This window comes from Ursus arctos, chromosome Y (assembly GCF_023065955.2).
Source record: "Ursus arctos isolate Adak ecotype North America chromosome Y, UrsArc2.0, whole genome shotgun sequence".
Taxonomy (NCBI): Eukaryota; Metazoa; Chordata; class Mammalia; order Carnivora; family Ursidae; genus Ursus; species Ursus arctos.
In genome coordinates, this window is record NC_079874.1 from 15,983,907 (window position 1) to 16,000,202 (window position 16,296).

At 37.2% G+C, this 16,296-nt stretch overlaps 1 protein-coding gene across 1 annotated transcript in view; it reads left to right on the top strand.

Moving 5' to 3' along the window:
• The window catches only part of LOC125281928 (BCL-6 corepressor-like), a 47,068-nt gene extending 32,061 nt beyond the window's left edge, over nt 1-15,007 (top strand). Inside the window, exons 7-10 of the mRNA XM_048217590.2 lie at nt 9,043-9,188; nt 11,844-11,921; nt 12,131-12,287; nt 13,981-15,007. Coding sequence (XP_048073547.1) covers nt 9,043-9,188; nt 11,844-11,921; nt 12,131-12,287; nt 13,981-14,272 — 673 coding nt within the window. The 3' untranslated portion in view covers nt 14,273-15,007. The remainder of the gene's footprint in view (nt 1-9,042; nt 9,189-11,843; nt 11,922-12,130; nt 12,288-13,980) is intronic.
• The last annotated feature ends 1,289 nt before the right edge of the window (nt 15,008-16,296 follow it).

The following is a 16,296-nucleotide window of genomic DNA, read 5'->3' on the forward strand; positions in this document are numbered from 1 at the left end:
TATTTTTGATAGCATTAACCTTTTTTTAGTATATTTAAGTAGGTAATGCACCTCATATACAGTATTAGAGTTTCTCAATTGGACTAAGTATTAGCCTTTACCAATGTGTTATATATTTTTGTAAGTTTTTGTTACTAGTTTGGTGGCCTTTGATTTCAGGTTGAAAAACTCCTTTCCACTTCTTGTAAGACAGGTCCAATCATCATTATGATTCCTGACTTCTGGTTTTATACCATTCTCCTAGTTCTATATGGGAAAGTATTTATCCTTTAATTCTAAAGGATAATTTTGATAGATAGAGTATTTATGGTTGGCAGTATTTTTTCTTTTAGCACTTTGAGTATATCATCCCGCTTTCTCCTGGCTTACTAAGGTTTGTACTGAGAAATCTGCTGATAGTCAAATCATTTCTGCATATATTACAATCTCATTTTCTCTTGCTGCCTTTAGGATCTTTTTTTGTCTTTGATTTTTGAGAGTTTTATTATAAAGTGTCCTGGAAAAGATCATTTGAACTGTAGAAATGGCATAGTGTATATCTTCATGAATTTGGATTTCAGATCTCTCCCCAGGCTGGGAAAGTTCTCACCCACTATTTCTTTAAATAAACTTTCTGCTGCTTCTCCCCCTCCTCCCCTTTCAGATTTCTAGGGATTTGGATATTGTGGCTTTTCAGTGGTGTCCATAGATCTAGTAGGCTTCCTTTACACTGTTTATCTCTTCATACTGGGTTATTTCAGAGTTCCTCTCCTATTTTACTGATTCTTCTGTAGTACACAAGTCTATTCTGATGTTGATGCTTTCTGTTGCATTCTCTATTTCAGTTACCGAGTTCTTCATGTCCAGAATTTGTATGCTTCCTTTTTTATGATTTCTGTTTCTGTTAATGTCACATTTGCATTATGCATTTTTTGTTGTTGTTGATGTCAATGAATTGTCTTGCTGTGGTGTTTTGTAGCCTATCAGTTTACTTAAATAACTCATTTGAATTCCTTAGCTGGCGGTACTAATCTGCATTCCCACCGAAAGTGGTTCGTTTTTCTCTATAGCCTGGCTAACGCTTCATTTCTTGTGTTGTTGATTTTAGCCATTCTGACAGGTGTAATGTGATATCTCATGGTAGTGTTGATTTACTTGCATTTCCCTGGTGGTGAGAGATGTTGAGCATGTTTTCATGTGTCTGTTGGCCACTGGGATGTCTTCTTTTGAAAAATGTCTATTCAGATCCTGTGTCCTTCTTTCAATCAAATTATTAGTCTTCTTTATGTTGAACTATGTAAGTTCTTCGTGTATTTTGAGTATTAATCCCTTATTGGATGCATCATCTGCATCTATCTTCTTCCATTCAGTGGGCTGACTTTCTGTTTTGTTTATGGTTTCCTTCTATGTGCAAGCTTTTTTGTTTTGCTGTAGTTTCCAGTGGTTTGATAGGTTTGTTCTGTTTTCCTTGCTACAGGAGGTTGAGAGTTTTTATCATGAATGGATGTTTGAGGTGGATGATCTGATTTTCATCCTTCATTTTGCTCATGTGGTGTATCCACATTGATGACTGATTGATTTGAAATTTTAAACCATCCTTGCATCCCCTACATAAGTCCCCCTGGTTGTGTTGAATGATCCCAATGGACTCCCATAATGTTTATATTACTTTGATGGTGTCCTGTAAGTCCCTTAGGTTCTGTTCACTTTTCTGACTATTTCTGTTGCTTCTTTGACTTAAGAATGTAAATAGCTTGTCTTTGTGTTCATTGATTCTTTCTCGTGCCTTTTTCTAGTGAATTTTTCAGTTATTATATTTTTCATGTCCATGCTTCTGCTTAGTTCTTATTTTATAGTTTCTCTTTTTTGCTATGTTCTCATTTTGCATGTGCATCATTCCTGATTTCATTCTATTATCTGCCTTCTCTTTTGGCTGATTGTTCACCTTTGGGATGGGTATTTTGAATTCTTTGTCAGGAATTTCTTAAGCCTTTTCTTTAGGGCCATTTCCTGGAGATTATTTTATTCTTTTGAGTGAGCCATGTTTTCCCATTTGTGTGTACGTGTTCTTCGTGATCTTTTGATGGCGCTTGGAAAAAAAACAGCCGTCTTTCTCAGTCTTTTCAGATTGGTTTCATACAAGGAAAGACCTTCACCAGTCAGCTCAAGTAGAGCATCTGGGACCCTATCAGACTTTTCTGAGAGTAAGTGTTCTCTTGAACTGTATATGGAGTTTCCCAGTGGAAGGTGCCTCTGTTCTCAAGACCCAATAATCTTTTGCTCTCACTATCTGTGGTAAAGCAGGCTCTCTGGTCTCTATCAAGAGGTGCTTTCTTGTTACCAGTTCCAAAGTATGGGCTCTGATATGAATTGTGTCTATCCGAAAGTCATATTTTGAAGCCCTAAGTCCTAATGTGACTGTACCTGGAGATTAAGCCATTAGGAGGTAACTGATGTCAAATGATGTCGTAAAAGGCATGGTTCTAATCCAGTAGGACTGAGGCCTTATAAAGGAAAAAAAAAAGACTCTTTCTTTCTCTCCATCACATGAAAACACAGTAAGAAGTTGGCCATCTCCCAAGTCAGGAAGAGTGTCCTCGCCAGAAACAGATCAGCCAGGATCCTGACTGGTACTTTCCAGCCTGTAAGAAATACAATTTAAGCATTCCAGTCTGCTTTATTCAGTTCAGGTAGGCTGAATAACTAATACAGCATCCAAAGAATGCCCCATTCAGTTCAGAGCTCTGAGTTAGCCACACAGAAAACAGTTCTTCAGTATAGCTCCCCTGCAAACCTAGAACATTTGACATACATTCCACTCGTGTCTTTCCTTATCCAGGGAGAAGCTGGGATTTTTTTTTCCTGACTATACTTCCATTGTGCTGAGTGAGGGTGCTGTCACATGTAAATTCAACACATTTTCTTAGCCGTTTCATTGCAGCTCTTTTTGACTACACTTAGCTTCATTGCTGCAACCTCTGACTGTCTCCTGGAGTTCTCATAAGGCCAGTTTATTCCATACAATGTTAAGTCACTGTCTCCATGAGGCAATGAGAGCCTGAGGATTCCAGTTCCTCTATCTTGTTGAGGTCACTCAGCTGTGTGGTTTTAATAAAGTCTTTATCAAAATCTCAACATTTACAGATAAGTAGAAAAATCCATCCTAAAGTTCATATGGAATCTCAAGGGACCTCAAATAACGAAAACCATGTGATAAAGAACAAAGTCTCTTGTCTTGATTTTTCCTGATTTCAAAATTTGTCACAAAGCTACTGTAAGCAAAGCAGTGTTTTGCTAGCATAAAGGCAGATGTATTGTACAATGGAATAGAAGAGACACCCCAGAAATAGACCATTGTATATGTGGTCAAATGATCTTCTACACATGTTCTCAGACCATTCATGGGCATATACATCTCTTCAACCACAAGTGTTAGGAAAGCTGCACATCCACATACAAAAGAATGAACTTGGGCCCTTTCCCTTATACCATCATAAAAGATTTAATTTATGATGGATTAAATACCTAAATGTAAGGCCTAAATCTATGAAACTAGAAGAAAACATAGGGTGAACCTGTGTGACATTTGATTTGGTATCAATTTCTTGGATATTCCATCAAAAGCACTGACAATAAAAGAAAAAATAGGTGAAAGGGACTACATCAATTTTCATTCATCAAAGGACAGAGTCAAGTGTGACAAGAATGAGAGAAATTATTTGCAAATTGTATATCTAATAAGGAATTAGCATGTGGAATATATAGGAAACTCCTACAACTCAATAACAAAAATACAACCCAATCATAAAATGTGTAAAGAACGTAGACACTGATGTAAAAAAAAGAAAAAAAAAGATACGCAAATGGCCAAAAAGTACATGAAAAGAGCTCAAAGTCACTAATTATTAAGGAAATGCAAATCGAAACTATAGTAAAACCCCATGACCCTGCTATTAAAAGTAACCTAGAAAATAAAAAGCATTGACAACAGTATGAAGAAATTAGAACCTTGTGTACTACTGGTGGGAATGTGGAATGGAGTAGCTATTATGGAAAACAGTAGGGTAGTTCCTCAAAAAATTAAAAATGGATTTGCCATATAATTCTGCAGTCCTACTTCTAGATGTGTGTGAATTGAGAACAATATTAAGGAGATGTTTGCATCCCCATGTTCATTTCAGCATTGTCCCCATGCTTTAATAAACCACACATTTTGCACCAAAAAAAAAAAAGAAAGAAAAGAAATAGAAAATACCTAAATATCTGTTGATGGATCAAGGATAAACAAAATATGGTATACACCTGTGAATGGAATACTACTAATTCTTCAAAAGGAAAGAAATTCTGACACATGGTACAACATGTGCTTGAAGTAAATATGCTTGAAAATGTGCGCAGTAAAATAAACGAGTTGCAGAAGGACAAATTGTATATGAAGGTACAATAGTCCTTGCCAGTGGTGATGGGAGGAGTAATGCGGTTATGGGTATACAGAATTTCAGTTTGCAGGATGAAAGAACTTCTGTGGATGGATGATTGGGATGATTGCAGAACATTGTGAATGTACTTGATGCCACTGAACTGAACACTTACAAAGTTTTTAGATGGTTAATTTTGTTATGTGTATTTGCATCTTTTTTTATTCGATGGCTTCTTTATTTTTTTGTAACATTTTTTATTATATTATGTTAGTCACCATACAGTACATCCCTAGTTTCTGATGTAAAGTTCCGTGATTCATGACTTACGTACAACACCCAGTGCTCCATGCGATACGTGCCCTCCTTAATACCCATCACCGGCTTATCCCAATCCCCCACTCCTCCCTCCCCTCTGAAGCCCTCAGTTTGTTTCCCAGAGTCCATGCATCTTTTTTTTTTTTTTAAGATTTTATTTATTTACTCGACAGAGAGAGAGACAGCCATCGAGAGAGGGAATACAAGCAGGGGGAGTGGGAGAGGAAGAAGCAGACTCCCAGCAGAAGAGCCTGATGCGGGGCTCGATCCCATAATGCTGGGATCACGCCCTGAGCCGAAGGCAGATGCTTAACACTGTGCCACCCAGGCGCTCCCCAGAGTCCATGCATCTTAAATAGTAGTTTAGAAATTATTTGTTAAGACTTCATGCGTTTGCGGTTCTTCACTCTCATTTTGTTTTTCCTGTCATTCCAAACCAGTATTCTAAATTGTTATGGCTATAGCCTTTAACTCTTCAGCTTAATGTAAACTCCATAGGTAGTGAGACTTGTAGGAATATTTCTGTCTTCTAAGTTGGTGTGTGTTTGTGTGTTTTCATAGAACAATTGGGTAGGCTTCAATGTTAGGCTGTACCTACTTTCTGATTTTCTTATTTTTTTTCCTCTTTAAAAAAAAAATATGTTCAATTAGCCAACATACAGTACATCATTAGTTTATGATATAGTGTTCAATGAATCATTAGTTGTGTATAACACCCAGTGCTCAACACCACACATGCCCTCCTTATTACCCATCACTTTGTTACCCCATCCTCCACCCTCCTTCCTTCTGTAAACCTCAGTTTGTTTTCTGGAGCCGAGTCTCTCGTGTTTTGTCTCCCTCTCTGATTTCTTCCCATTCACTTTTCCCTCCCTTGCCTTGTGGTCCTCTGCGCTAGTCCTTATGTTCCACAGGTGAGTGACACCATATGATAATTGTCTTTCTCTGCTTGACTTATTTCACTCAGCATAATCCTCTCCAGTCCCATCCATGTCAGTGCAAATGGTGGGTATTCATCCTTTATGATGGCTGAGTAATATTCCATTATGTATATGAACCACATCTTGCTTATCCAGTCATCTGTTGAAAGGCATCTTGGCTTCTTCCACAGTTTGGCTGTTGTGGACAATGCTGCTATGAACATTGGGGTGCAGTTGCCCCTTCTTTTCACTATGTCTGTATCTTTGGGGGTAAATACCTAGTAGTGCATTGCTCTATTTTTAACTTTTTGAGGAACCCCCATACTGTTTTCCAAAGTGGCTGTACCAGTTTGCATTCTCACCAAGCAGTGTAACAGGGATCCCCTTTCTCCACATCCTCTCCAACATTTGTTATTTCCTGCCTTCTTAATTTTTGCCATTCTAACTGGAGTAAGGTGGTATCTCAATGTGGTTTTGGTTTGAATTTCCCTGGTAGCTAATGATTTTGAACGCTTTTTCATATGTCTGTTAGCCATTTGTATGTCTTCATTGGAAAAGTGTCTGTTCATGTCTTCTGCCCATTTGTTGACTGGATTGTTTGTTATTTGGGTGTTGAGTTTGAGAAGTTCTTTGTAGATCTTGGATACCAGTCTTTTTTTTTTCCAATTGTTTTTATTACATTATGTTAGTCACTATACAGTACATCCCTGGTTTTGATGCAAGGTTCGATGATTCATTAGTTGCGCTGGATACCAGTCTTTTATCTATAGTGTCATTTGCAAGTATATTCTCCCATTTGGTGGGCTGCCTCTTAGTTCTGTTGACTTTACTTTGCTGTGCAGAAGATTTTTATCTCGATGAAGTTACTATTGTTGCTTTTATTATTTTTTCTTTCTTTTTTAAAATATTCAGTTAGCTTTTAAAACCCTTAGTCGTTTTCTGTGTTTTGGTCTTCGAATTTTTTTTTTCTTTTAAAAGTTTCAACCAAGCAAGTCACTTAAGCATCTGCCTTTGGTTCAGCTTGTGATCTCAGGGTCCTGGGATTGAGTCTGTCATTAGGCTTCCTGTTCAGCGGGGAGCCTGCTTCTCCCTCTGCTTCCTTCTCTCTCTATCTCTGTCTCTCATGAATAAATAAAATAAAAAATTAAAATATTTTTTGACCAAGCTATCTTAGTGCTCAAAAGTAATAAAAAAAATACACAGTTAAGACGGGGGGAGGAGTTAGTGGGATATTATGTTGGCCATTGTTTTGCTGTTTTTCCACTATATGCAACAGAAAAAGCTTCCTGTTCCATGAAGCTCTTGCTGGTCCCATAAGTCCTTCTCTTCACTTTATTCCTGGACTCTCAGCAATTCCAGCCTCATGCTTGTCATTGCCTCTCCTCTAACCTCAAGTTTTGTACTCCTCTTGGACAGTTAGAGGCAATTTGTAGTCCTCCTTTTGCCTACTTCTGCATGTGTTTCTCTTTCTCTCAATTGGCTAATAGAACCAGAGCATGAAATCTTGGCCAGTTGTATAATGGTCATGTGGCTCAGAAGCATCTGAAAATATATCAGGGCTCACATGCATAACATTGGTTAAGACTCTGGATTCTGTAATCTATTTAAGTTAGCATGCTTAATATATGAGTGGGAAAGTACTGACAATACAGAAGGCAACTGTTGGTTTTGAGTAGGAACTGCTATCATAACACACACCTTCAGACTTGGCCCCTACCCTGTCTTTGAACATGATTTGTTGGTCAGAGGAACTGAGGAACCTGGAAAGTATCTTTGTGATTCTATGCATGGGAGCTACTGGAAGGCAATGTCAGGGCTTTCCTTTCTGAAATTAGCAAAACTGAAATGTATTTGGTCTCTCACATTTCCAAAACTGTCCAGGATGGGACTGCAGGCAACATTCCATCCTGAGTGGACATTAGGGGAAAGATTGTGTATCTTCATGGGAACTCACCACAGTGAGTCTCAGTCTAGGTTAACTTTAGGCCCCATTCGTTCCTTTTCCAGAGCTTCTGGGTCAGATAGTTGGTCATTGATCTATTTTAAGGTGCTGGAGTCCAGCTTCAAGAGAGTTTACACTAATCATTCATGCTTGTACCCTGGTTCTTTAATAAGTGGAGTATTTGTTTATTTTTATGTTTTTATTTAAATTCCAGTTAGTTGAAGTATACAGTGTTTTATTAGTTTCAGATGTACAATTTAGTGATTCAGCACTTCCACACATTACTCAGTATTCTTCATGGTAAGTGCACTCTTCATTCCCATCACCTGTCTCACCCATCCCCGACCCCCCTTGCCTCTGGTAAACATCAGTGTGTTCTCTAGAGTTAAGAGTCTGTTTCTTGGTTTGTCTCTCTCTCTCTTTTTTCCCTTTGCTCGTTTGTTTCTTAAATTCCACAAATGAGTGAACTCATGTGGTGTATGTCTTTCTCTGACTGACTTGTTTCTCTTAGCATAATACTATCTAGCTCCATCCATGTCGTCACAAGTGGTAAAATTTCATTCTTTTTCATGGCTGAGTAATATTCCATCATATCTATATACCACTTCCTCTTTAGCCACTCATCAGTCGATGGACATCTGGTCTCTTGCCATAACTTGGCTATTGTTGGTAATGCTGCTATAAACATTGGTGTGCATGTATCTCTTTGAATCTGTATTTTTGGGTTCTTTGGGTAGATACCTAGTAGTGCAATTGCTGGGTCATAGGGCAGCTCTAGTTTTAACTTTCTGAGGAACCTCCATACTGTTTTCTGGTGTGGCTGCACCAGTTTGCATTTCCCACCTCCACATCCTTGCCAACACCTGTTGTTGCTTGGGTTGTAAATTTTAGCCATTCTGACATGTGTGACGTGGTGTCACTGGAGTTTTGATAACAACCCCCTGATGATGAGTGATGTTGAGCGTTTTGCCTGTGTGTGTTAGTCATCTGCATGTCTTCTGTGGAGAAATGTCTATTCATGTCTTCTGCCCATTTTTAAACTGGATTATTTGTTTCTTGAGTGTTGAGTTTGATAAGTTCATTATGTATTTTGGATACTAGTCCTGTATCAGAAATGTCATTTGCAAATATCTTCTTGTTGAAACTTTCCTTCAGTGTGCAGACACTTTTTATTCTTAGGAAGTCCCAGTAGTTTATTTTTGCTTTTTTTCCCCCTCAAATGGAGAAGATATTTGTACAAGCTGTATAGCAATGGTTTGTTCTATTGGTTTCATTTCCATTATGATGGAATCTTTCCCCACTGTGAGTTAATCTTTATACAGCCTGTCACTGCTTGATGTTCTTGAATGTTTTCCCTTTTGTCTTGAATTAGGGTCTTGGATTAATATAGATTTGCCTATTGTTAAAGGAAATAACTTCAGAAACATGTGTACACACTTTAATCGCTCTGCACATCTCCTCCTAGGCCGCTCCATGATGCAGTTGAGAATGACCACTTGGAAATTGTCCGATTGCTCCTCTCCTATGGTGCCGACCCCACTTTGGCTACATACTCAGGTAGAACCATCATGCAAATGACTCACAGTGAACTTATGGAAATATTTCTGGCAGGTACGTCACTTCAGGAAAAGGGAATGACAAAATTTAAGAAATGTTCTTTATTAAAAGTCAAATGGTAACTAAGGTGGATTTTACCGGGCAGAAATTAAAAAGCTTTAGATTTTAGGACAGTAATAATGCTGCCTTTTGTTTGGTATAATACAGCACTTTACTTCAGTTAATTATTTTGGTGATTAGCCATTGATTCTGCATTTACTTTGGTCTACTTGGACTAATGTTTAAGAAGATTTCCTAAATATTTACACATTCTACATGTGCATGTTTAACTGAGGTATTTTTACATTTCAAGTCTGGGTAAAAATGAAGATGCAGATGTCCCATTTAGGAAACTATTTGGGTGATTCCATGGGTTTTAGCAGATAAGCTATCATTTAAGCCGCAGTCACAATAGGATCCCTGAAACACACCACAAGTTTTTCATGAATGCAAAGAATGAAGTAGAGTTAAATTCTTTATAATTCACTTACTGCCAAAGATTGCCACTGACTCAGATGGTAATAAATATTTATCTAAGTTAGCCTCATGTGGCAGAAAAAACATCTTAGTGTCAAAGAAGAGAGATTGATCCCACTACCTTGAGATCATGACCTGAGCCAAAGGCAGATGCTTAACCAACTGAGCCACCCAGGTGCCCCCTATCTTACACATTTGTAAGTGTACAACTCAGTAGTGTTAAGTATATCCATATTGTGTAACAGAGCTCTAGAACATCTTCATCTTGAAAAACGGACCCATTAAACACTAATTTCACTTGTCCTTCCCTCCAGACTCTGGTAAGCAATAATCTCTTTATTTTTCAGTGATTATGACTGGTTTAGATACCTCATATGAGAGGAATCTTAAATAATATTTGCCCTTTTGTGATTGGCTTTCACCAAGCATTGAGTTTTCAAGATTCATCCATGTTGCAACGTGTCAGAATCTCTTTTTTTTTAAAAAAAATATTGAATGATATTGCATTTATGTGTGTACCACAACTGCTTATCCGTTCATCTGAGGATGGGCATTTGAGCTGTTTATTCCTCTTGAGTATTGTGAATAATGCTGTAATGAACATGGGTGTGCAAACACCTGAGATCCTGCTTTCAATTCTTTCAGATATGTTTTCAGAACTGGGATAGCTGGGTTGTAGGGTAACTATACTTTTAACTTTTTGAAGGCCCTACCCACTGTTTTCCACAGGGGCTGCACCAGCTTGCATTCCCACTAGCAGTGTAAGAGGGTCCCCTTTCTCCGCATCCTCGCCAACACCTGTTGTTTTCTGTTTATTTTCATTGTAGCCATCCTAATGGATATAAGTGATATCTGACTGTAGTTTTGATTCTCATTTCCCTCATGATGAATGATGTTGAATGTCTTTCTATGTGCTTATTAACCACTGGAATGTCTTTGGGGAGTTGTCTATTCCCCATGTTTTGATCATGGGTTTTTTGTTTGTTTGTTTGTTTTTAAAGATTTTATTTATTTATTCGACAGGATAGAGACAGCCAACGAGAGAGGGAACACAAGCAGGGGGAGTGGGAGAGGAAGAAGCAGGCTCATAGCGGAGGAGCCTGATGTGGGGCTCGATCCCATAATGCCGGGATCACGCCCTGAGCCGAAGGCAGACGCCCAACCGCTGTGCCACCCAGGCGCCCCTGTTTTGTTTTGGTTTTGAGTTCTAAAAACTCCTTATATATTGTGGCTATTAACCCAAGACATGATTTCCAAACATTTTCTCCCATTCTGGGGGTGGTCTTTTTCACTCTGTTGTTTACTTTGATGCACCACAGTTTTTAAGTTTAATGTCACATTTACCTGCTTTTTATTTTGTTGCCTCTGCTTTTAGTGTCATATCCAAGAAATTATTGGAATGCAATTTTCTGAATCTTTCCCCTAATGTTTTTATAGTTTTATGTCTCGTGTTTAGGTCTTTAATACATTTTGAGTCATTTTGTGCAACCAATGTCAGGTAAGGATCCAGGCTCATTCTTTTCCCTGTGTATATCCACCATCCCCAGCAGAATTTCTTAAAGAGATAGTCCTTACCACCCTTGTCAAGACTTTTTGGCAGCTTATGTGGGTGTTTATTTTGGGGCTCCCTGTTCTGTCCTCTTAGCCTGTATGTCTGTCCTTAAGCCAACGCAATGCTGTCTTGATTACTCTTGCTTTATAGTATGTTTTGAAATCAGGAAGCGTGAAGTAACTGTATTTGTCTTCTTTGAAGATTATTTTGGCTATTTGGCATCCCTTGATTCCATATGAATTTTAAGATGGGTTTTTCTATTTTTGCAAACAAAACAATGTCACTGGGGTTTTGATAGAGATTGCATTCAATCTGTAGATTGCTTTGGTTATGCAAATTTTAAATATTAAACCATCTAATCCACACACATGGAATATAGATATCTTTCCATGTATCTGTATTTTCTGAGATTTCTTTTAGCAAAGTTTTCTAGTTGTTACTATACAAGTGTTTTGCCCCCTTGCTTAATTTTATTCCTGAGTACTGATTCTTTTTGATGCATTGTGCTATTGTTTTATTTTCTTTTAGGATTGTTGGTGTATGGAAAAGCAACCAATTTCTGTATTTTGACTATGTATCCTGCAACTTTGCTGAAATTGTTTTAAGTTTTTTAAAATGTTATTATTTTGTTTCCTCTCCAGATTATGTAAATGACCTCCAGGGTCCCAGTGATGATGAGTTTATTGCCCCTTGGGAGTTCTATGGAAGCTCTCTGTGTGGTAAGCAATATGGTTTTCGCAGTTTACTGGGAAATGAATGTATTCCATAACATTTCTCCCTGATGTGGATGAAGGGTAGGTGGGTAGTGTGTGTCGTAAGCAGAGGTCATTAGGAAATGTTCTCTTTTTCTTTAGTATCATTTAATTAATGAGACCTAAAATGTTGATGGAACCTACTGACTCCTTTTTTTGTCTTTTCTTTCCATTAGAACCAGATAATAAAGCTGGACATAACATTTTGGCAAACCTGCCAGGACCAGAGGACCAGTATGATGAAGATAAGGCTAACAGTGATGTGTTTGAATTTGAATTTTCAGACAGCCCCCTCTTACCATGTTATAACATCCAAGTGTCTGTTTGTCAGGGGTAAGCATTTATATCATATGATTGAAAAGTATTGAGTCCTGGGGTAGCTGGACCTGAAAACCCTTTGAAGCAGGGGAGCATGGGTGAGTACCTTCTAAGTGTCCATGAACCACACTTGATCTTTTCTGGAAAAGATTAGTTATACATAGTGGGGATCAGATACATAGAACAATATAAACTGCCCTTATCAGAATACTACCAAGACTAAGAAGACCCCAGAGCACAAAGCATTAAAGTTGTCATTCACTGGACTCCATAGAAGAGTTGGTTCCTTGGGTACTTCAGTATTACATTCTAGAAGCTTCCCAACATACCCTTATAGGTGCCTTCTCAGGCACATGAAGTGTACTGCACTATGTTGTTAATCTCTCCTTTCATGTATGATTAGGAAAATCATTATTCATCATTCCTGGAATCTTTGTATACAAGATTTGCTTAAATTCAGTGTGGAGCCAACAGGCCCTGGTGACCAGTCTCTTGGGATATATGTATCAACAGACCTGTGCTCTCCTGAGTGTTAACAAAAGAGATTAGTAAATATTAACATTCTCAGTTTCTCAAATTATAAATTTGTGTGCCGTTACAAACCATAAACTTTTTAAACCATAAATTTTATTAATGATAGAAATCGTACATGTATATATATATGTATGCATATGTATGTGTGTATATATTGCATGTGTATGTTATGTATGTGTATATATGTATACATATGCGTGCATGTGTATATTCATACATATGTATGCAAGAGTACATATGTATATATGCATGCATGCGTATCTATGCAAGTGTATACGTATGTGTCCATACATATATATGCAGTGTAAATATGTATGGTTGCACATGTATATATGCATATATGTATACATATGAATGCATGTATATACATGTACATTCATATGTATGCAAGTGTATATATGTATAGACGTATACATGTGTATATATATGTTTACATATGTATGTGTATATTTGTATGCATATTTATATATGTATATAGGTATGCCTGTGCATTATGTATGCAAATGTATATATGTATATGTATATAAATGTGTGTGTATATATAGATGTATGTATATCACGGAATATATATAAATAATTTGACAGTTTGCTTCTCAAAAACATCAATCCCAAAAGACATGAGTGGTGGGGGTGGAGATACGTGAAAGTAAAGAAACAATAGATAGCCTTCTGTATTTAAAATGTCCTACTGTCAGGGGTGGGGGGAGAAGAGATCATAAAGGAGTTTGTAATCAGTCCTCTTTGGTTGGGATACAGACTTCCCTTGGTGACTACAATGCGACACATTGATAGTTATTAACTAGAATTCTGGTCAGAGCTGAGTAAGCAGGGCTTTGCCTGTTTTTATCAGCAGTGAGAACACTGAAGTGGCATTGTGATGGATCTTGTTCTGATGTTCCTCCTCCTTTATAAAAATTAGTTGGTCTTCTCTAGATGTTCTCTTAAAACCAGATGAGTCCATAATTACTCCTACTACAGGAAGATACTTTTGTTCACCTAGAAAGAACAATATTGTCCATGAGTGGTCATGGGAAGAAATGGTGGGGTCAGGGACAGAAATGGAAGAACTGGCTCTTGTTACAGCTGTACACTGGTTTATTCGGATACCAATTAGTTATTGAAAGCAACTTACATTTTGCCAGGAATTTGAACCACTTTCCTTTGTGTTTTGTAGGGCACGAAACTGGTTTTTGCTTTCAGATGTGCTTAAGAAATTGAAAATGTCATCCTGCATATTTCGCTGCAGTTTTCCAAATTTAGAAATCATCACAATTACAGAGGCAGAGTTTTACAGGCAGGTTTCAGCAAGTTTCTTATACTCTTGCTCCAAAGACCTGGAAGCCTTCAATCCTGAAAGCCAAGAACTAGTAGATTTGGTTGAATTCACAATTGAACTTCAGACTCTGCTCGGCTCCTCCGTAGAATGGTTAAATCCTAGGGACATGGCGTTGGAGAAGGACCACTGATGAGCAGTCTAGTCCCAGGGCATACAGCATGTTGTCGGGTCAATTCTATGCATATTTGCCAAAATACAACTATTTCCCTTTTTTTAAAGGCACATTCTTACTTATGAAAATATCTCTGCTTTATCTAAGACTCCAGTGGGAAGATTTCGAAGGATGCCTTTTACATTAGTTTTTATGAAATTGCTGTGTTTTACTTTTAAATGTACAGAGGCAGCTCTGTAATAGGTGTGTTTTCACTTGGAATATTTTCCTTTCTTTTTCTTCTCTTTAAGAGGAGAGGGTTAATTAGGTAAGAGAGGCTCAAGTGTTACTTTTTTTTTCCATACAAATGCGTGATGGCAGAGCTGTTAACTGTCATAAGTGAGGTCATCAACTTTGAGAACGTATTTGGGAGAACAAATTTGATAAAGGCAATTAAGATTGTAGCTTTTTATTTACAGAATATTTGCTGTTGGCCACATGTATGCTATTGGATTCAAATTTAAACCACACCCACACATAGCAATTAATTATATGAACTTTATGTCATACCACAAAAGCTACAAAATTGGTTTTCATGTTTCAACTGGATTGTTTTTTGTAATTTGTTGTCTTAATAAAGGAAACTTTGAGCTATTTTTCTGTCCACCCTCGAACATATAAAATTAGCTAGAATTTGTGCTTAAAAATGTGCAGAAACTGAACTTTTTTTTGAATGATGTGTTTTCAACTTGTATTCTAACTTTTACAAGTAATTCTGACCTTTTAACAGTTTTACAAAAATGTTCTGAAGAGGCAATAAAACTGTTGAATAAATGAGAAAAGTGAAGTATCTTGTGTTCTGTGCTCCTAAAATACGTTTTTTACTGCTATTTTTAAAAATTGGTATTCACATTCTTATATTTATATCAACTTATAGTCTCTGTAAAGCAAGCAAAGTGGAGATATCCAAGGAAATATACTTTGAAAACAATCTAGAGTTCTGTCCTAAAATCTTAACTCAGTAGGAGTGTGCATGTGTATCATACATACACATAAACATACACAAATATATGTTGCGTACATAGATGCTATTTATCTCGTTCCCCAACTTTATTGTGGTAAATTATGCAATTATATTATGTAAATTATGTAAATTGTAAATTATACAATTACATTATGAAACTTACCATCTTGTATCTTTAGGTTCAAAATGAGTCCCTTGTAGACAGCAAATGGATGGGTCATTTAACCATTTTCAAAAGTACAGCTTGTTAAATGTACAATCATAATGGTATTAAGTACAATGATAATGTTGTGCTACCATCACCACCATCTATCTCAAGAATTCTTTTCATCTTGCAAAACTGAAACTGTTAAACAACTGCCCATTCCTCCCTACCGTATTCCCTGGTACACTATTCTCTGTCTCTGTAATTTTGACAATTCTCAGTACCCCATAAAAGAGGCATTACATAATATGTGCCCTTTTTTGTTTTTCACTTTATTTCACTTAGCCTTAATATCCTGAAGGTTTGCCATGTTGTAGAATTCCCTTCTTTTTTAAGGCTGAATGGCATACTATAGTACGTATAATACCATGTTTTGCTTATCATTTCTTTCATCTGTTGGGGGAAGTTGGGTGGCTTCCATTTTAGCTATCGTGAATAATGCCACTATGAACATGGATGTAAAATAACTCTTCAAGACCCTTTCAATTCTACAGGGGGCATACCCAGAAATAGAATTACTGGTTTATAACATAATGATACTTTTAATTTTTTGGGGGGACCAACATTCTGTTTTCCATAAGAGCTAGACAGTTTTACATTACAGACAACAGTGAACAAAGGTTCCATTATCCACATCCTCACCAACAGGTGTTTTGCACAAATTTTTTTAACTTTGTAAGTCCACTTTGTCTTTTGTTGTCTGTGCTTTTGGTATCATATCCAAGAAATTGTTGCTAAACTCAATATCATGAAGTTTTTGCCCTATATTTTCATATAAGAGTTTCGTTGTTTTAGCTCTTGTGTGTATTCTGAGCTAACTTTTGTGTATGTTTG